We start from the raw sequence: 22,959 nt of genomic DNA on the forward strand, positions 1-22,959 counted from the left end.
TTAAATAGTACCCGCAAAACGCCAGTGTCAACGTCTACAGTGAAGAGGCAACTCCAGGATGCTGGCCTTCAGGGCAGAGTGGCAAAGAAAAAGCCATATCTGAGACTGGCTAATAAAAGGAAAAGATTAATATGGGCAAAAGCACAGACATTGGACAGAGGAAGATTGGGAAAAAGTGTTATGGACAGACGAATCAAAGTTTGAGGTGTTTGGATCACACAGAAGAATATTTGTGAGACGCAGAACAACTGAAAAGATGCTGGAAGAGTGCCTGACGCCATCTGTCAAGCATGGTGGAGGTAATGTGATGGTCTGGGGTTGCTTTGGTGCTGGTAAAGTGGGAGATTTGTACAAGGTAAAAGGGATTTTGAATAAGGAAGGCTATCACTCCATTTTGCAATGCCATGCCATACCCTGTGGACAGCGCTTGATTGGAGCCAATTTCATCCTACAACAGGACAATGACCCAAAGCACACCTCCAAATTATGCAAGAACTATTTAGGGAAGAAGCAGGCAGCTGGTATTCTATCTGTAATGGAGTTGCCAGCACAGTCACCAGATCTCAACCCCATAGAGCTGTTGTGGGAGCAGCTTGACCGTATGGTACGCAAGAAGTGCCCATCAAGCCAATCCAACTTGTGGGAGGGCCTTCTGGAAGCATGGGGTGAAATTTCTCCCGATTACCTCAGCAAATTAACAGCTAGAATGCCAAAGGTCTGCAATGCTGGAATTGCTGCAAATGGAGCATTCTTTGACGAAAGCAAAGTTTGAAGGAGAAAATTATTATTTGAAATAAAAATGATTATTTCTAACCTTGTCAATGTCTTGACTATATTTTCTAGTCATTTTGCAACTCATTTGATAAATATAAGTGTGAGTTTTCATGTAAAAGGCAAAATTGTCTGGGTGACCCCAAACTTTTGAACGGTAGTGTATGTTTACAGGTATGCTATACAATACAGAAAAAACAACTTTCTTTTGCATGATAAAATTCAATGGGCAGACTTTGCATACATTTTTTTTTAAATATAGTTGGCTACAATTTATCAGAAAAGAACAAGAAAAAGTGTAATGTCGTGGATTGCCTTCCTTAAAGGCTCCATAATATACACTTGTCAGGAAAATTAACAGCGGGAGCCCGGCTGTAATTGACAGCCGAATCCTGTTGTTACGGCCAGGATGAGAGAAACCTCTGATCCTGGCCGTTAAAGCCTTTAGATATTGCGGACAATAGAGACCAAGGCATCTAAGGAGCTTGACAGAGGGAGGGGGCTAGCAACTTCAAGTCCCTTATTGTCAGGATTGTAGCTTTAAATCCCCTAGCGGGGGAAAAAAGAAGTGCAATGAAGTTTAATTTTGAAAAATATCCACCATAAAAACCTGTTTTTCATAAAAAAAATATTTTTGGGTTCAAAAATAGTTAACTATACATTTATAGTGTTGACGCAATCGCAATGACCTGTAGAACCTGTAACATATCAACACAGCACGTGGCATTGAAAAAAAAACGAAAAAAAAACTATGGTGGATTTGCGTTTTTTTTTCTACTTCTCCCCCCAAAAAAATGTAGAAAATGTAACCAATAAATTAAATGTAACCCAAAATGGTGGCAGTAAAACTCTACAACTCAACCCACAAAAAACAATCGATGGAAAAATTAAAAAGTTATGGCTTTTAAAATGCAGCAATAATAACAAAAAATAAAATAAAAATTGCTCTGTGCTCAGGGACCAAAATAGGCCGGTCCAAAGTCCAATACGACACATGGTCATTAATGTCTCTTTGCAACCGGACCCAAATATCTTCACTTTCACTTCAAACCGTCAGATACAAAGATAACTCTGCCTTAGTCCTAAATAAAATCTCAAATATTTACTCTGACGTAGTGTACATACTTGGAAACACACAAGGATTTCCTAAATAGGCAGACTGTTATTGGGTCTAGTCCTATGGGTCCTGTGTGACCTCATTTGTCCCAACTCAAGACATTTTCCAGTCTCTTGTCCCAGGGCAGAATCCCCCCCCCCCCCTTATTTCCTTCTCCAAAGGAATGGTAAAAGAGCGGTGACCACTCAACAGTAGCAAGCAATGTTTCTTTTCATTACCACTTATTCAAAGTGGAGTGGGCTCCGGACTTCCTGAGTGGAAGTTGATTGAAAAAGCTGGCTTAATCACATATGTATTGTGCTTCTCCTACCGGGATCTGCCAAAAATCACACACTGACCCCAATCTCAGGAAAGAACTGTGACTGGCGGAAAGAGAACTGGCACATTCCAGAAGCATGTTAACATTATTACCTTTATGATTGCATCTTTTACTGTTACAGTCAACTATGGGCAGCATGGAACTATTATGGACAATTTCTTAGCAACAAATCACAAATTCTCTCTATTATGTGTCCCTTAATTATTTTTTTTTTTTCACATTTGCCTAATTTTACACTAAAAACTATCATCCCACAAAGTATACTTACATGTAGCTCATTCATATTCATAACAGAAGAAGGCGGTTTTGTTGTTCCAAGTCGATACTGGATTCCTTCATGCAGCGTCATACCCCAAAATTGGCTATAGTTACCAGCATTCCAGCTACAGAAAAAGAAGCAATGGCAATTTTTTTTGTTAATTCATACGTTAAATTGGATTCAAAGCGATAAAAAAATATTCTGTCTGAAGCAGCCTCATTAAGGCATACAGACTTTAATAGATGTCATTGAACATAATTATAAATTAAAGAAGCACTTTAGCAATTTTTACCCACCCCCTTCCATTGAAAATGTGTTGAAGTAACGTAGTGAGGTGCATTGGCTTACCCGTGCTTTATTTTACAGTTAGCCACGCCACTCTGCCATTAGGTTACGTGATCTCCGTTCTGACTTCCTGAATCCTACAGCGTTTACTGTAGGGACCCGGAAGTCAGTCCCTCAACACAAGTCTATGTGAGTTTCTATGAGAGCCTCTTGAGACTCCCATGACTAGCAGATGTTGTAGGATTTGGGTGGACAGAATGGAGACCACGTGGCCTAACGGCGGCCCGGAACATAGTGGCTACCTGTAAAATAAACCAGCTGGTAAGTCAATACTGCTCACTACATTTCACTTCATCACACTCTCAAATGGATGGGGGAGGGTGGAAAAAAATAGGTGGAGTTGTTCTTTAATTTGTACTTAGCTTCTAAGCTTCTTCAATAGTAGTGGCTGCAGGTAGCCATTTAGTTATATGGCTGTGTGAAGAGAAGCAAGGGATTTGGAGCTCTGTAGCAGGAAATAGAGCTCTGACCCCTATAAATATTATGAAAATAATTAGCACAGAATTGTTTACCTATTTATATAAAACAATGATAGGTATGCTATAAGGCCTCATTTACATCTGCGTCAGTTTTTCCGTTCTGTCCTGTCAGAGGAGCACAACAATGAAAATACCAGAAGCGCTGATTCCGCTGTACAACGGACCCTGTCGCCACCCGATGGAACCCATTGACATTAATGGCTTCTGTTGGGTTTCCGTCAAGGTGTCCGTGGTTTTACTGGGGAAAATAACGCATCATGCAGCGCTATTGGTTCTGGTATTTTAGGTACGGATTTGTGATGGAGGCCCCATAATAAAGCCTCCAATGCAGGTGTACAGGCGCTTAGGGATTATGAAATTGTTTCCATTCATTATGTAATTGGATTGATTGATTGATTGATTGATTGATTGATTGATTGATTGATTGATTTAAACTGAGATTGTAGAAAAAATTTTTTACAAAATGATCACATTATTTCTCTTACCCATAAGGACCTCGATTGACAGCATCAATGATTCTTGGGTTTATAAGACACGGGTTCTGCTCACAGTGCCAGGTACCATCAGAGGTGCATGTGCTGTGTAAGTAAGGCAATTAATCTGCATTATTAACAACTAATTCCATAACTGTGCAATATATTGCATATCATTTTATTAGTTGGAGACTAGAGGCAAAAATAAAATAAAAAAAATCTGTCATTTCATTTAGGTAGATTAATGGAAATAAAACAAAAGTTCTCACAGATCTCTACAGAATTATCACAGCTGTGACTCATGCAGCCTTTTCAGAATGTTTGCTGGAGAGAGCAGTCCTATTATAAGAGCCTTACACAAGACACTATCTGACAGATGATGAAACAGACGCACTGCAAGCATTAGAAAGTTAGATATGCATCAAAGTGTGTGTGTGTGTGTGTGTGTGTGTGTGTGTGTGTGTGTGTGTGCGTGCGTGCGTGCGTGCGTGCGTGTGTGTGTATGTAAACATATAATACATGGCCAAAAGTATGTGGACACCTTAAAATCACATACTCTTGTATATTGAACATCTGGTGTTAAACCCAAGGACAGTAATATGGAGTTGTTGCTATAGTTGTTGCTATAACAGCCTCCAGTGTTCTGAGAAGGATTTCCACAAGATTTTGAGACATAGCTGGGAGGACTCATGTTAATTCAGCCACAAAAGCATTAGAGACATAGGTTGGGTAATAAGGCTTGGCTCACAATTGATGTTCCAATTAATCTCAAATGAGTTTAATTTGGTTTTAGTTATTACTCTGTGCAGGTTAGTGAAGTACAACAGCATATTGAAAAAAAAATAATAATTTTTTGTAGATTTTACATTATAATGCCCTCTTGGAGCTAAAACTTATGTGGAGCATGTGTCTGGTACTGTACATAGGAGCTGTGTCTAGCACTGCATATGGGGCATGTGGCTGACAATGTACAGTTGCAAGACAAAGTAAGTGGGACCTTTCTGCATTGATTTCTAATAAAATGCGTCCTGGTTGTTATCTAAGTCACAATTATAGACAAACACAATCTAAATAAACTAATAACACATACATTTGTACTGATCATGTCTTTTGTTGAGCACATTGAGTAAATATCCACAGTGCAGGGAGAAAAAGTAGACTTAAAGGGAACCTGTCACCAGCATTACACCTATTGAACTCTACTCACCCCCGCTGGCTGCTGCTGTCAAAAGTTCTTGCTGTTATCCCCGCTCCTAAACTCCTCCCCCGACTGCAAATAAAGGTCTGCAAACATTTTGCGCCTTTTATGGTAATAATTCGTCAGTATCGTTCATTCCTCTTCTTATGCCTGCCCATCAACGAAAACCGGCCCAGTCTCTCCCGCCATGTATAGTCCGACACCCTTCCCTGTTTCGTCTGGACCTCAAATCTAGTTACTGCACATGCGCCGCTATGGTGTCCTGTTGTGCACATGCACTAGAACAGGACATCAATGTGCAAGTGCAGGATTTCCCGTGTGCTGGGTGGAGGCGAGGAGCGGTCACTCAAAAGTAAGGGGGTAGGGTTAACTCGGAAAGGCTTGAGGAATAAAGATATGTCTCTTTTCGACTAAAGATATGACTCTTTTATGCTCATTAGAATACAGTACAGGAACACTAAAAAGACTGAATACTAAAAGGTACAGGGCTTACTTAGAAGATAATTGTAGGTTACATAAAAATAATTTTTCACCCACTACTACCAGGTATTGCTGGTCTAATAGGTGACAGGTTCGCTTTAATAACCTGTAGATCCCCTTTTAGCAGTGATCACCTCCACCAAATGCTTCCTGTAGCTGCAAATACGATTTGCACAACGTTGAGAGGAATTTTGGACCATTCCTTCCTGTAAATGTGTTTCAGTTCATAAATATTTCTGGGATGCGTTGCGTGCACAGTCCTCTTCAGGTCATGTCACAGCATCTCAATAAGGTTAAGGTCAAGACCCTGACTTGGCAATTCCAAAACATAAATCTTCTTTTTCCACCATTCTTTAGTTAAGTGCTAGGGGTCATTGTTATGTTACATCAGCCAAGTCTTCTTCAGCTTGAGGTCATGAACTGCTGCCCTCACATTCTCCTGTAAAATGTTTTGATACACCGTTAATTCTTCCCTCAATGATAAAATGGTGTCCATTCTCTAAAGCAGCAAAGCAGTCCCAAACCATGATGCTCCCTCCACCATGCTTCAAACATTTTGGGTTATCCGTCCATAGAATATTTTCCCAGAAGCATTGTGGAACATCCAGTCGATCTCACGCAAACTTGAGATGGGTCGCAATGTTTGCTTTTAAGCATAAGTGGGTTCCATCATGGTGTCCTTCCATGTTTTTTTGCTGTAACTCTTGGTTTCTTTCTCACCTTTTTCAGTATTGCTCGTCGGAATGATCTTAATAGGATGCCCACTTCTAAAGAGAGTAGTGACAGTCCAGAATTTTCTCCATTGTAGACAATTTGTTTAACCATGGATTGATGTACCCCAAGGTCTTTAGCAATGCTTTTGTAGCCTTTTTTTCAGCTTCATGCTTTATAACATGTCTTCTGAGGTCTTTTCGAAGTTGTTTGCAAGAAAGTTATTTGATGGAAGCATAGTTCAAGCTAACCAATCTTTCTTGAAAAGAACAGATTTGTAAGTAACCAGGCTTTGTGTGTCTTTATTTAATGGGAAAGGCCCTTATGAATCCCAAACTTCCAATCTCATCTCCTTAATTGAAACACCCTTTGTCAATTAGCTGTTGGATAAGTTATTAACAGAGTTTTACCTACTTTTTCTCCCTGCACTGTGGATGTTTACTCAATGTGCTCAATAAAAGACATGAACAGTACAACGGTTTGTGTGTTATTAGTTTAAATATATTCTGTTTGTCTATAATTGTGACTTGGATAACAATAAATCCACATTTTATTGTAGAAATCCAGGTAATTCCAAAGCGTTCCCTTACTTTTTCTTGCAACTGTACATCGGGGGCATGTGGCTTGCAATGTGCATGAGAGGCATGTGCGCACACTGCAGACTAGCATCACTCTCTTTACTGTCTGCAAGTTGTGAGGAGTGGAGTATTACCTTAGCAGAAACAGAAGAAAAGCGAACTCTGCCCAAATGTGCTTACAATCTTTTACCTACAATGACGCTGTGGGAACTGTGGGTCTCTGTGTGGATAGATTTGGGATGTAAACACACGCAGTATGCTGTGTTTGCATGCAGACAGTTAGCTATGCAGCAGACAAACTCCAGGGTACAGCATAAGGATTATGAGTTGTTCTTTGCTATGCGTTTCAAGACTTCAGCTTCCTTTTAAGGCTGCATACAGAAGTCTAAGTTTAGCAGAAGCATTATCCTGGGAATCTCATCGTTTAAGCCTTACTGATTTTCCCACTGATTCACAAGATTAAGATGTCTGAGCTGGAGTTCAGTTATTGCACCTCATATTTGATATTACCCTTTTAGAGTTTATTCTGAGACTTATTTACAAATACAGCATAAATGTCTCACAGCGGCCTCTCAGTTCTTTCACAAACCCTTCGGCCCGGTTCAGAGTTTTTTTCCGCGGAAACCGCGGCGAAAAACGGCGGAAATTGACTCCCATTCGATTTCAATGGGAGGTGGATGAGTTTTTTTTACGGCGGGCAAAAAAAAACGCTCGCATGAAAAAGAAGCGACATGCTCTATCTTGAGGCGTTTTTCGCCTCAAAAACCCCTTTGAAATCAATGAGAGACGCGTTTTTTTCCCGCGATTTTGGACGTGTTTTTTGGCAAAAAACGCTCGCGGTTATTCCATCTTTCTGTTGAAGAGATAGCTAAAAAAAAAGCCTAAAAAAATGTGTCAAAAATCGCGGCAAAAAACGCGTGTGGTGCAAAACCACTTCAAAAAAACCGGAGCTGATTTTTCCAGGCAGAATTTTCTGCCTGCAAAAAACTGTGTGAACAGGGGCTTCTTGTCCTGATTGTGTAATGTGTGAACCGTTGTCACATCAGCGTATTGCTGTTGTTATTATTATTATTATGAATTCTCATTAATAAAGGCTGAATGATGGGGAGAGAACTACAAGGACCATAGCTAGCAAATAGAAGTATAGCCTCTGTTAACTATGGAATATCACTATGCAGTGTAGGTGACAAAATCAAATAAATACATTTAGGTTTCTTTGTTCCACTGTCATTTAAATCTATTTCTTTTTACAAACAAGTACTGATCCAGTTGAGAGGTTGATGTACCAATATGACATATGAACATATGTGGATTTACAAAAAAAGGGTTCATAAAAGAGTGTTTACTTTTTAGGGCTACAGATTGGCAGGTTTATAAATAAACTTTCCTACAGTTCTAGAAATAAACCAAACTTCCCATTACTACAGTATGAAAGTCGAGTTTTGTGATCTCTCTCGGTTGGAGGCTGTTGCACAGTGCTAGGGTACCATGAGAACATGCTGTACACAGCATTCATAGTCTTTCCCTGTGGGTGAGTTTTTTGATGGGCTGATAATGAGCTTACTGAGTGATGCTGTGTAGAGAGGACGCCCGCAACAAAAAAAAGTGCACGTCACTTCTTGGGACGTTTTTGGAGCAGTTTTTCATTGACTCTATAGAAAAACAGCTCCAAAAACGGCCGTAAAAAACCGCTGCGGAAATCGCGAGTGGCTTAAAAAAACATCTTAAATCAGGAGCTCCGAGGGTATGTTCACATGCTTAGCAAAAAACGCCTGAAAATACGGAGCAGTTTTCAAGGGAAAACAGCCTCTGATTTTCAGACGTTTTTTATTCAAACTTACGTTTTTCACTGCGTTTTTTACGGGCGTTTTTGGAGCTGTTTTTCTATAGTCAATGAAAAACGGCTCAAAAAACGGCTCAAGAAGTGACATGCACTTTTTCACGGGCGTTTTTTTACGCGGCCGTTTTTAAAAATGGCTGCGGGAAAAAAAACGCCCTGTCGGAACAGAACGCCGTTTTTCCCATTGAAATGAATGGGTAGATGTTTGGAGGCGATCTGCTTCCGATTTTTTGGCCGTTTTTCGGCAGTTTACGGCCCGAAAAATTAGCAGTGTGAACATACCCTTAGCTTACTCAATGAAAGAAAACCCCGGTCCATTACATCATTTATACTGATAAAAGCCTTGTGATGCCAGTGATTATCAGGGTCGAAAAGTATAAACAAATAACTTTTTACATTTTTGTTTACATGTTTTTATTATTTTCAGGTGATCATTTTAAAAATATTTTCTATCCTGGGTGAAGCTTAGCAGTCACACGACAGTGTGCACCGGCCAACTGACACCTGTATACAGTAAGGCCTCATGCACACGACCGTAGCCCGACCGTAGCCGTGTGCACGCCCGTGATTTTCGGGTCGGCCGGCTGCGGACTGTCAGCGGACTGTCAGCCGCAAGCCGCCCGCACATGCACATGGCCGGGCCATTGTTTTCAATGAGCCCGGACCGCAACTCCGGACCAAAATAGGACATGTCCGTACTTTCTGCGGTCCGGGTTCCCGGGCCGTGCACGGACCGCAAAAACTACGGTCGTGTGCACGGCCCCATAGAAAAGAATGGGTCCGCAATTCTCCCGTGGATTTGCGGGGGAATTGCGGACGCAAAAACACGGTCGTGTGCATGAGGCCTAAGGCCTCATGCACACGACCGTAGCCATGTGCACGGCCGTGATTTTCGGGTCGGCCGTCTGCGGACTGTCAGCCGCGAGCCGCCCGCAAATTACGGGACATGCACATGGCCGCGGCCATTATTTTCAATAAGCCCGGACCGCAGAAGACGGCCGTAGTAAGACAGGTCCGATCTTTCTGCGGTGCGGGCTCCCGGGCCATGCATGGACCGTAAAAACTACTAGGCCTAGGCCCCATGCACACGAACGTGCTTTAGCGGCCGCAATTCCCCCGAAAATCCACGGGAGAATTGCGGCCTCATTCATTTCTATGGAGCCATGCACACGACCGTAGTTTTTACGGTCCATGCATGGCCCGGGAGCCCGCACCGCAGAAAGAACGGACATGTCTTATTACGGCCGTCTTCTGCGGTCCGGGCTCATTGAAAATAATGGCCGCGGCCATGTGCATGTCCCGTGATTTGCGGGCGGCTCGTGGCTGACAGTGCGCAGCCGGCCGACCCCAAAATCACGGCCATGCACATGGCTACGGTCGTGTGCATGAGGCCTAAGGATGTACTTACATGGGCTGTTCTCTTGTGTTTTTTATGTTGCAAATTTAAAAATCACAGCAAAACCCCCGGCGGCCTTAAAAAAATTTTTTGCAATTTTGCAGCAATAATAAAAACTGTGGCAAACTAAAATCACAACAAAAAAAGCTAGAAACAACTCATATACATACATTCTAAGGAAAGGTAATTAAAAAAACTAGGATGTTGATTTGCTTTTTAACTGTAAAGTGTAGCAAACTATGCTTTTCAATACAAGGGGATCTTGCAAAAAAAAAAGAAGTATACAGCGCAGTAAAGTTTTCTTTACAATAGGAGTCAATAGCAGATGTACGCAACCGTATAGACTTGTAGTAGCATACGTTTAGGGCATATGTTTGGCAGCACTCTTGAAACGTGAACGCCGGTCGCAAACCCCAACGTAATGTGAATGGAGACTTAGGCCTAGATCACATCTGCGTTGGAGGCTCCGCTAGAGGCCTCCGTTGCAGGTTCCACCAAAAATACCAGAAACGATAGTGCAGCATGCTGCACTATTGTTTCCAGTAAAATCACGGACACCCCGACGGAACCCCGATGGAACCTATTAAAGTCAACCGATGGTGTCCATGGTGCAACAGAACCGGCGCTTTCTGGTTATTCCCTTGTTCTGCTCCTCAGATGGAGCAGAACAGCAGAGTATTCAGCACAGATGTGAACAGGGCCTTATACTTGCAAAAATTTTTTTGGTTTTTAACAACCACCACCTGCTTCAATGTGTAAAACATACCGTAACAGCAAATACAGAAAGTACAAAGTTTCTACCTTGTATGGTTAGAGAAGATTTTCACTGCACTATATGAACACTGGTTCTCCCCCTGTGCAGAATGCCACAGATTTATCAACAGGGTGCTTGCCCTGTTGATATATTTGCTATTGTCTTAAAACAACACCAGGTTGGAAAGAATGCGGTTTGATCGGGTTAAGGAACGTGGCCCGGCTCGGGCCCCTACCTTGCTACGCCCCACAGAGTGAAATCTATGCTAGCTAGATTTGGGCCCTTTTGCGACTTTCTATGCCAGAAAACTGGCGTAGAAAGGTTGATAAATTCTCCCCATTGTGTGAAACTGCTAAAGGCCTTTTTTCAGCATTTTAAAACGCATTTAATGGCATTTTTTCAGTGTTTTAAAACATATTTAATGGTCGTTTGGTGGCAAATTTTATGGTGTCATTTTGTACTTGCGTTTTCTCCGGCTCTCATATTCACTATATCCTGACATACACGTGTCACCATTATAAACTATGGATGACTTTATGTCATACAGGCACTGGCTGACCCCTGTTCACAAAGGGGTTTTTTTGGCGCATTTTTTATGCGGAATTCGCGGCAAAAGTCGTTCGCTGGAAAAAGAAGCGCGCATGACCTATTTTCAGGCATTTTCCACCTCAAAGACCCTATTGAAATCAATGGGAGAAGGAAAAAAATGCCGCAAACGCCCGTGGCAGTTTTTGACGGTAAAAACACTCGCGTTTTTTCCCCTTTGCCTGTTGAAAAAAGGTGAAAAAAGCCTCAAAAACCACGGCAAAAAAAGCATAAAAAAAGGCGTATGTTTTTTGCAGGCAGAAAATTCAGCCAGAAAAAATCAGCTCCAGTTTTTTGTGCGTTTTTTTTACCTATTTCTTCAACAGGGAAAGGGAAAACCGCAAGCATTTTTTGACATTCTGCCTGCAAAAAACTCTGTGAACTAGGGATGTTTTATTTTGGGAGGTGACCAGAATAATTGTTTTCCTGTCAGTAACGATGCCCCCTAATTCAAGTACATGAAAACGCTGTCAATTATTATTCACCAATTCTCATTACAGCTCTCAATGTACAACATGGTGAGTTTCTATATTAATATATTGTAAAGTTCATAGTGTATCATAATAAAGCACTGTTGAAGTACTTGTTTTTTCCTGGAGTTTTTAGGGCTTGTCCAAACACAACGGAATTGCTGCAGAAAATACGCAGACATTCCGCTGCGGCAAAAACGCACTATTTCATGCGTTTTTTACAGCAGAAAATTGTGCAGATTTTGCTGCGTTTTTCTCAATGCTAGGAGATGGTGACATCTCGCCTAAAAAACGCAGCAATTCTGTCCACATTCCGCACCAGGAATTGATATGCTGCGGTCCAAAAAATACGCATCACAGGTCAATTTCTGCTCGGAATTTTAACGCAGCGTGTGGATGAGATTTATTAAATATCATCCACTATGCTGCTACTCTATTCTGCTATGTATATATATATATATACATACATACACACACATGAAATTACGGATGAAAAAAAGCGGCAATTCCGCAGCGTGTGGACGAGCCCTTAAAGTTCTATTCCTAGAGCATGCTATGTTTTGGAAGAAACCGCAACGTACCCAAAAACGCTGAAAAAAACACTACAAACCAAAATGCTGTGCATGTAGACATTCTCATATTTGACTAAAGACTCTAAAGAGCATTTTGAATGCACCGTTTGAAAAGACCCTTATAATAAATAATAATAGTGTTTATTAGAATCAGAAACTTGAGTCTTTGTGGATAGTACATATCTGTGAGAGAAGTCATTTAAGGGGTTGCCTAATTTACACAACCCTTTTCCATATACTCTAAGTAATAAAGGGGGCCCCCGCCCCTCCATTAGATCATCATATCATTGGGACCTTTTAGATACATAGCTTTTGCTTCATGGGGTCATTGTTTTGCTGGAGAATAAATTCTCCCTTTCTAAGGGCCTGTTCACATCAGCGTTGCCCTTCTGTTGAGGTGTTCCGTCTTAAGTTTCTGTCAGGTTACAGAAAGTCGACTGCGCTATTGGTTCCGTCAAAAAAATGGAACCCTGTCACATTGGTGACCGGCGGAGAGGGAAACGGAAGCTAAGGTTTCCGTTTGCCTTTCCGTTGAGGGGTTAACCTGACGGAAACCTCCGACTAAACCCCTCAACGGAAGGGCAATGCTGATGTGAACATGCCCTAACACTCTCACCAGTTTTCTTCAAGGATTCCTCTTTATTTTGCTGTATTCATTTTTTTTCTGCTATCTCCACAGACTTTTAAAAACCTTCTGTAAATATGTAATCTGCTCATTATGATACATTTTGGTGTGGAATTTGGATTACACTAAAAATAGTGATGTTTTATTGCCAAAAAGCTCAGTTTTGTCTCATTAGGTCATGTAAAACTTTTTAGAATATATTTCATATTTGAAAAACCGAGCAACAGCCCCTTATAATAACGTGGTCCTCGTGACAATATTTTATAAACCAACCCAGAAAAGATCACAACCAAGTATTGAAAAAATACAAAACATAAAAACACACATAGATGTGAATTAAAAACAAGGAATGTAAAAACCCTCGCAGGTTTGAAATGGAGTCAGAACACTGAAGCAGTGGAAGATCAGATGATTATAGAGTCAGGGTCCTACATCAACAAAGTAATGAGTAGACTGACCAGGATGTATATAGTTTACATGCACAGGATAATAGTGAGCAGTAATTAGTACATGCACAATGCAATTGCTATAATACAAACATGAAACGGACATGGAACGTATACATACACCTATAGATAGAGGTAACGAATGAGACCAAGACCAGACCTTGTTCTTTGCACAATTTCCCAATGCCACACAAACACAATGTTTCCACATGACGGGGGAAAGTCGCGGGACAAATCACAAGAAGTCCACAATTTTGCCATGATGATCGCACAACCAATTTATCACGCTCGGTAACACGGCGATATGAGTTGGGCATCTTATCCTACATAGAATCATAGGTTCATTGACCAAATTTGTGCGATACTGCATTATTTGTTTTTATCTGCCATGTTTGTGGGTATTTATGCACTATAGCGTCTCATGTGTATATATATATATATATATATATATATGGTCTAATCCTTTTTCATTTTTTGGTCTACTATTGTAACCTTCCCATGTGGGGTTTGTCCTGCAGCCAAACCTGGGGCTAGTACTTGGGTCTGGGACATACAGTATTTGTACTTTTTTTTAGTGCTTTCATACATTTCAGTCTTTTTGGTATTATTTTTTGATTTGTTATTTTATTTACTAGAGAGGTGCAGTCTGATATACGTGGTTCCCTTTTTGGTTGTATACATTGAATTTGGCATACATGATTACTGCTATTCCTGTCGGCATATACAATCTAGGTGGTGCCCGCTAATCTCTGTGATATATGATCATGCACATCGCCGTACCTGGAATCCGTATTACACCAATCCTGGAGCCCATAGCCTGCTATGGGGCAATACCGTACTTCAGCGTGTATCTTATTTTATACAGATAGATCTTCATTATAATGCTAGGTATAATCTACTTACCATCGATTGCAGTTGTCTTGATAAGTTACTCCGTTTGGATAGTTCTTGCCATGTTTGATACAGACTGGAAGAAAAGAGGCACTGTTAATAGAATTGGTCACTGACACTAAGAATCAGATGGTAATAGGAATTATACAAATCATGTCATGAGACCTGTGATTCACATGGTCTTAAACATACACATTCCTACGCAATAGGACATATTTAATTAAAATGAAAGGCAAGATTTTGTAAATCAGTTACTGGCTTCAACAGCTTTTATAAAAATCAAAAGGCCAACCACTGTTATTGGACAATACATTGCATTGCCGTGATTGGGAAGCCCGTGTTTTGTAACATAGTTGGGGTTCCCTATTTTTTATGGAAAAATATATATACGTTTTAATTGACCTATATTTTTAGGCCGCATCCAGACATGTGGGGTTTGGTGATTGATCGCAGGACTTTATTTGGTGTTTATTAATTGTTTCACATGTATTTATTTGTACATATCTATTTGTGTTTATGATATGACCGTGATACAACATCTGGGCTATATTATTAGATGTCTATTAGGATTCCTTATTTGTACATGCACTTTAGTAATAATATACTTAAAGTGTATCTATAGTACACAGTAATATTTCTGTATTGCAGTGTTTTATGCCTGTCCACGTAAAAGGTGTACTAAGATAGCAGAGCAGTGGGCCATTGCTACCACTGCAACCATAGCAACTCTATTGGCACCCTGTGATTGCCGATGGTGTGACAAAGGGAGCCCCCCTCTCGATCGCCATTTACATCTAATGGGTTAAACAACCGGAATCGGAACTAACTCAGATTCCAGCCGTTGCAGCAGGGTGTCTGCTATATGTTACAGCACCATCACTGCGCCGTAAATGTAAGGTTCTCAGGAACGACCCACCAGCTGACCATACATTTATGGCGCAGGGTGTTAAAGGGGTCATTCGATCTTTAAAAATTGTGTGCAAACAGTTTAACTGCAGCATGATTAATCACGTTCTAATGTACGGTCTGTAGCTGAACTGTCCCTACGCTTGTCTCACATGTGAGATGTCCCATATACTAAACACGTGGGTTTCTAACCTCTCCCCTCCATGTAATATGGGAGGTCACACATCACATGCATCTTATCTCCACTGCTCCCTGACTCTTCTCCCTCCCAATATCTGGAGGTGGCGTGTTTTTCCATGCTGAGCAGTAGATACTGCAGTGTCTACATTACAGAGGTGTGTTGTGTGTGAAGAGAGTGAGAAATTACAGCACTACCTTACACTTTATAAAAGAGGGGCATATAGGCAGATAGAAATAGAGACAATGTCTGAAAGGGGAGAGGAACTGGGAACTGTAGTCAATTACATTGGTAATTCCACCTACAGCAAGCCCTAGCAGCATCAAACAGAGGTGCTGTACAGTGCTGGGAAACATAATGAAAAATCTGTACTTCTGTGCTATGGTGGCATCCTGTAGTGACGGTTCTGACTCGTATACTTACTTTTCTGGGTTTTTCTTATTCTTTGATAACCCCTTTAAAATTCTCAAAGAAAGAATTAACTAGGAGAAAGCTTGGGGCTGAATGTAGCCATTTTATATTCTAAAATCTAAAACTGACTGTTATAATTTGTGTTGTTATGTTTGTCTAGACTAATCCTGCTTTTCAGAAATATCCTGGCTATGGGTATTGAAGTATATTTGGACACGGTCCTACTCAACCTTTCCTGATTTTGTACAGTTTTTTCATAAATTGTTTCCTGTTATATGGCTGACATTACACTCTTACTTCAAGAAAATATCCCTTTTGGAAACCGTGCCTATTAGTCACGGTAAGAGTTTGGTGACATATTTATACATTATTATAATATAATGACAGTAACGTAATCCCTTGAGGACCAATTCCATTCTTTGCTTTTTTAGGACTACGTTATTTTTTAGGCTGTTCGGCATTCACCTTAAATAATACGATAACTTTTATATACTGGTTATTACGAATATGGGGATACAAAATATGAATATATTTTGTAGTATTACTGAGGAGCTTCTCTGAATAAACTATTAAGGTGTTTTCTATGGAGGGGGAGTGATTTTTTTTCTTTCTTTGAGGTGGGGGGGGGGAAGAGATGATACCTGGGGGAAGATTATACCTGGTGGAAGGGAGAGATATTATACCAGGGAATAGTGGAGAGATGATTTTTGGTGGTATAATTATACCATGGTGAGGGGGGGTATGATGATATCTGGCAGAGGGGGGAGAAAATATATCAGAGACAGCGGGGTGAGATGATACCTGTGGGGAGACTATAGATACTATATTTGGGGGAATATAATTCTTAAGGGTGGGCTATGATACCTGGGACAAAGGGGGTTGAGATTATATTTTTGAAAGTGGGTAATAGCTCTGGTAGACAATACCTGAGGGGGGTGATACCTGGAAGAGAAATTTTAACCTGGAGGGAATGGGAGAGAGAATACATGGGAGTAAAATTATACATGGGGGGTAAAGGAGGAGAGAAGATACCTGTGTGAGAAAGGATACCTGGAATAGGGGAGAGAGATTATAATTTTATGGACAGGAGTGAGATGATTCTGGCTGACGGAGAGAAGAAGACACAATTAGGAGGGGGGAGACAATCATTAGATGATTCTGAGGAGGGGTAGAAACGAGCCTTAGATGATTCTGAAGGGAGAGAGACAATCTTCACTCGGTAAGTTAGATAGAAGTAGGGTACAGAGGGAAGAGAGAATAACTCAAGGATCAGACTACACAAGGTTTGTTTGTAGCCTATTACCTTGGAGACATTTAGGTTGTGAATTGGTTGTGAAGGTAGACATAGCCTTAATGGTTTTTCTTCTATGGTTTTTGTGCAGGCGTAGGAGGGCACCAAAATAATGGGCACAGGGCCCATCTTTAACTTATGGCCGGCCCTGCCTGTAATACAGTGTTTGTGAAAAGAAGCTGTAAATCTTTCACACACGTATGGCCTCAGATGCCTTTTTTATATGTGTGCAGCCTCTTCTATAAGGCTAACTTCACACTTTGTTTTTCTTTATCTTCGAGATCTATGTCCGAAAATTTACCTAAAGTATACCCTGAAAGTATCTATAGGGTATAATGGGCCTGACGTATGCCACAAGAGAGCTCTATACTCTGGCATAACTTTTATTTCAGTGTATTGAAAAGCATAGTTTTTTTTACAATGGGAGTCAATGAGTAATGTATGCAACTGTTGCATACAGTCCCTTACGTTGGGGGTTATAATTTTATACAATCGCATATGTCAGCACTATATGTTTTTCTTGCCAAAGCAAGTGGTAACACGTAGTTGTCAATTAATTCATACATTTCCAGGAGAAATAAGGGCATGTTCACACGTGGCAGAGTTTTTCCGCTGCAAATGTTGGTGCAGATGTGGGGCAATTCCGCCACGTGTGAACATGCCCTAATACCACAAAAAAAGTCCTAAGAATTATGAATTTTTATTTTATGGGGAAACCATTTACTTTTATTTACTAAAATAGACATATCAGGAGAACTGACTGAAGCTTATGCACATTATAACAAAAACTAAAGCTAACAAAGACTACATTAGTATGTAAGGAGATGTATGGCGACATGCTGAGGTTTATCCTCCTTCTAAAGTAGCTTTATGTGACGCTGCAATTCAATTACCGATAAACCCCAGCATTCCCGCAGTGTAGCCTTCTTATGTAAATTCCAACCTATATTGACCTATAAACTGTTATTATACTGCTGAATACTGCAATGACATTGCAAAGTCACAGCATAAGTCCTTGCTCATAAGAACAAGTCATTGTTAAAAAAAAAATTCAATTTGAATCAGTTTCAAATTTTTTTTTTCTTGTGCCTGAACATTGATGTTACATAATTGTTATGGCGGCCACTGGTGTTCTTTTAATTCTAAGGCCTCATGCACACGACCGTAGTGTTTTTCTGGTCCGCAAATTCCAGGACCGTGTTCCGTGAAATGTCATCCGCAGTTCATCCGTATGTCCTCCGCAGTTCATCCGTATGTAATCCGCAAAATGCGGATGAAAAATAAAAAGCCTAGGTAAAACATGATGACGACAGAACTCATTCCCGGTCGTCGCCTAGCAACACTTCCGCAAATCCGCAAAACTGCGGATGACACACGGCGGTGTATCCGCAATTTCCACGGGCCCATTGACTTCTATTGGCATGTCCGCACCGCATTTGCGGCCCATAATAGGACATGTCCGTAGTTTCTGCGGCACGGATGTGCGGACATGCGGAGAGCCGTGAAAACACGGATAGTGTGTATGGGCCCATAGAAATGAATGGGTCCGCAATTTACCCGTGGATTTGCGGTTGAATTGCGGACGCAAAAACACGGTCGTGTGCATGAGGCCTAAGCCTTCACCAATTGTGTTCAATGCTGGTAAGAAGCCACTGGCTGTCCTGCGCAATAGCAGGAATCACTCTGCCACCCCTGTGTACAAGAGGATCCGAGCGGTGGAAGGGAGCTATTGGGCATGTGAGTCCATCAGTACTGGACACGTTAGGTGGACATTTTCAGAGGCAATCAAAAGAATACCAGGGGGCGCTATACATGCAATCAGATGAGCCTACATATAGTAGGAAAAACGCTTTTTTTATGACTTTTTTCATGCGACCTGTTTTGGCTGTAGCATCTGCTATTAGAATCTGTGGTTTCTGTCTCACCCACCTGAGATGGATTGCATTATATACATTTTTGGTACCCCCAGTCTGAAAGTACATTCATCGTAAGGGATTCATTCTCTAGAGTATTAGGGAGACACCGGGGCCAGTTTGGGTGATCTTTCTATTATTTTTATGCACCTAATTTTTTTTTTGTCATGCAATTTTTTTCTTTGGAAGGAGGCATCTGTGATATCTAGATTTATATTTTAATAAAGGTTATGTTTTAATAAGCATGTTTTTTTTTTTTTTTCAGTGAATTGTCCTCTGACCTTTAAATTAAATTACTCTGTTCAGTGACAGGAGGAATTTGAATAGTAAAATATACATTAATTCTTTTTTTATTCAATACAGATTCCAATGAATATTTTAAAAATAACTAGTCCTGGAATACACTTATACATTTTATAAAATAGGTGTTCATACTGTATATGAAAGGCATCTATGGTTGATATGCTTAAGTTTAGTTAGATTTCATGGAGTGGAATTTATGCAGTGTCCTTTATAAAACCTGCACATGTAACCAAAATGCAAATTAGTTCTGTATTCAGCTTAAACAAGCATTTTAAATCTTTAGACAACTTAATTGGGTTTTACAACAGATTTCCTTAAATAAGCTGTAAATGCAAGAAAAAGATTAGGATGGCTAAGGCTGGGTTCACACGAACATGTTACGTCCGTAATGGACGGAACGTATTTCGGCCGCTAATTCCGGACCGAACACACTGCAGGGAGCCGGGCTCCTAGCATCATAGTTATGAATCCAGCCTTATTACAGTTTAAAGAAAAAAACTTCAAGATCCTTGGTTTGTAGTCTTTTTAGCTACCTATTTACCAAACTGTACATCAGATATTCTGGCATTGAATCTTTAGTACTCCAGTCAACCCAAACTGATCTCAGTCATTGCCACCTGCATGCATAGCAATATGGTACCAGTTTAGTCTACCCTACATACATCTAATTTGCTTTTGGAATTCGCAAGGGCATATTAAACAAAAATTGCTATTATTGGATATTGTGATTAAAAATATCAGTGGAAAGTCCACTAGTCAGTCTCTTACAATCTGCCCCCCAAAATGGTTTCAGACCAAGCTACAGGAGGGTTTGAATGTAGAAGTATTGCTAATGTGATAAAGCTTGATCTAGATCCATAATAAACATATATACTGTATATCTCACAAGGGCAGGCATAGCAGCAGTTGGTGCCCAAAGTGCAAAGGGGTCTGTCATTGCCAGAGTTGCAGAGGTTACAAAGGAGCCTCTGTATGGAGGGCAGAGAAAATGACAAACAAGAAGTTCAGTGAATGAAGCAATTTATTATATAACTCGGGGAAGGGATAGAAAACAAGTCTCTTGAGACAAGTAATATCAGCGAGGGTGGTTACAGCGGAACTAGCCAGCCCAAAACCCTTTCTTTCAAGTAAAGCTCTATATTTAAAGCAACCTTACAGATAATCAGCAATTCCCTAATATGAAATTGGGTTTGTGTACAAGCCGGAGCAATGCTAGGTATAGATTAACACACTGCATTTTTGCTGCAATTTTTTTCAGGTATTTCTTTGTTGGGGGAAAACTGCAGTGGCCAGATGATAGGCAAATATTAATTCCTGTTCACAGAATGCATTTTTGTTTGGGGTGTTTTTGATTAATTAGAAAAAATTGTTAACCCCTTAAGGGTCAACCCTATTTTGGCGTAAAGGAAGGAAATAATTTCTTTTTGGCATCTCCAGATTCAGTGGAAAGAGTTTTATTTATTAATATCACCATTTTATTTTACACATAACTTATTGATTAACTTTTATTAACTCTTTTTGGGGCGATGGATAAAAAAACAGCAATTCTGTAAATTTTTTCATTTTTTCATTTACGCTATCCACCATGGGCTTTTCTAGCCAAAGCCAAGGGTAGAGTTTTTGTATCTACTTCTAGGTTTAACTCTGAAAAATTGTACTGTGTGAATAAGGCTTTAACCTGAATGGCATTTCAGATTTCGACATCCATACTGGCCCTGGTGGAGCCATAGGTATCAAGAGACAGTATAATTCATGAGTCCTGGTCAGACCACCAGTGCTAGAAGGGCAGCAATTAGGGTTGCACGATGCATCGAAATATCGTTACTATTTCGATGCCGTGCAACCTCAAACGGTTCAATACCGTTAATTCATGTATTTCGATACTAAGCTGTGCGCCGCACAGCTTAGTATTGTAACACATGAATGTAGTCAGAACGAGCTGCGGCTATGTAATGCATTCATTGCCCTGCTCCTGACAATTGAGTGCGTACATGATCTAAAGTAATATTGGAACATGTATCACTAGAGGTAAATTCTGTACTTACGGTAATCATGGTGAATGGTAAATGTACAAGTAATATACAGTTTATATATATTTGTTTTTGCACATAAATATTGTACTTTTGATTCCGGCACAATGGAATGTATAATTGACTCTAGGATATATTCAATGCAGGAAAGGCCAGCAAATTTTCAAAAACAATTAATTGCAAAAAAATACACATCCAGATTTTGTAGTGGATTTGATTTGGTTGTGTCACAGATCTTGCTGTGGATTTGGCCATGGATTTTTCCCTTTGGAATACCAAGGGTCAGGTCTCCAGAGAAATACGCAATAATGTGAATCTGAAAATCTGCGTTTATTTACGGGAAGGTGTCCGGGCCGTAGACGTGTACCGCAATTAAAAAGTATGCATATTTTAAAATAATCAGTATCTCTGAATTATAGGCCGAGCTATAAATCGATTCTAGGTGATGTTGCAAGGTTAAATAATTAGTATACAAAATAGTATTCCAACTGAATAATGTGTATATATTAAACCACCTCCATTGCCTCAGCGTCAAATACATTTTAAACAAATTTCTAAAGCCACTTTTCACACGGCAGTATTTTGGTCAGTATTTTGCTTCAGTATATGAAAGCCAAAACAAGAAGTGGTTCCAAAACACCCAAGAGGTGAAAATATTTCCATTACACTTTTTCTCTGTGTAGGTTCTACTCCTACTTTTGGCTTTCAAATAATGATGCAAAATACTGACCGAAATACTGCCGTGTGAAAATGGCCTAATTCTAATTCTTTAACAACATTGAAATATATTCCTGGTTCTGACACTCACCTTTCTGGATGTTTACTGGCGGATTAATACCTAAACAGTATCCCCAGAAGTCAGGGCAGCAATCTGACACAGTTCTATTGCAGAAGAGATCACAGTAGCAGATAGTATCCAAATATGGCACAGTGCAGGCATCCTCTCTGCCTAGGCAACAAGAATCTCGCTGTCGGCAATATGAACCCCCTGCGTCTCTCATGCCAAGGCTGTGAAGTCCTGGGGCTAGCTCACGTTTTGTACGAGACCTCTTAGCGGTGACATTGTTGATCACCCCTAAGAACAGAAAAACTAGAGCTAGCAGAATGAGCTTCATCCTTGGATAATGCTGTTGAAGTTCCTATATAGAGAAGATTGACAAAATGGTCACATTTAACATTATTTCCTATAATTCCTAAATATAATGTAAATATCACTAAATGTTTGCATTGTAATATTACCGGACAAAAAACAGCGCGATAGTTAACACCTATTTTGCAGACAAAAAACACTCCAGTAGCAGCATATGGTCTGGTTTATTATATCTTTTCAATGGCATCAGTAAACCTTATGACGCGCATTTAGGTGGTTAGGCATGAATGGCAATCGTTTATCATTAAAACATCCTTTTATTATACATCATTTTGAAATTTATACTCAGCTGTATATAGAAGTCACAGGCACTGATAAATGCTGCAGTTAGTGAGGTCAGGAAAACAGGATATGGCTACTACCAATGATAGTGCAAATTTTCACACACACACAAGCATAAGATGTTTGCTAGAACATTTAGATATATAAACCATACCAGTTGACGTCAATATAAACTTTTCAATAATG

At 40.2% G+C, this 22,959-nt stretch overlaps 1 protein-coding gene across 1 annotated transcript in view; it reads right to left on the reverse strand.

Moving 5' to 3' along the window:
- TINAGL1 (tubulointerstitial nephritis antigen like 1) overlaps positions 1–22,959 on the reverse strand; it is a 65,906-nt gene that overhangs the window by 12,185 nt on the left and 30,762 nt on the right. The window contains exons 2-5 of the mRNA XM_075853171.1: positions 22,150–22,480; positions 14,322–14,385; positions 3,776–3,868; positions 2,476–2,590 (exon numbers count right to left, since the gene is read on the reverse strand). Coding sequence (XP_075709286.1) covers positions 2,476–2,590; positions 3,776–3,868; positions 14,322–14,385; positions 22,150–22,456 — 579 coding nt within the window. The 5' untranslated portion in view covers positions 22,457–22,480. The remainder of the gene's footprint in view (positions 1–2,475; positions 2,591–3,775; positions 3,869–14,321; positions 14,386–22,149; positions 22,481–22,959) is intronic.

Source organism: Rhinoderma darwinii, chromosome 2 (assembly GCF_050947455.1).
Source record: "Rhinoderma darwinii isolate aRhiDar2 chromosome 2, aRhiDar2.hap1, whole genome shotgun sequence".
NCBI lineage: Eukaryota > Metazoa > Chordata > Amphibia > Anura > Rhinodermatidae > Rhinoderma > Rhinoderma darwinii.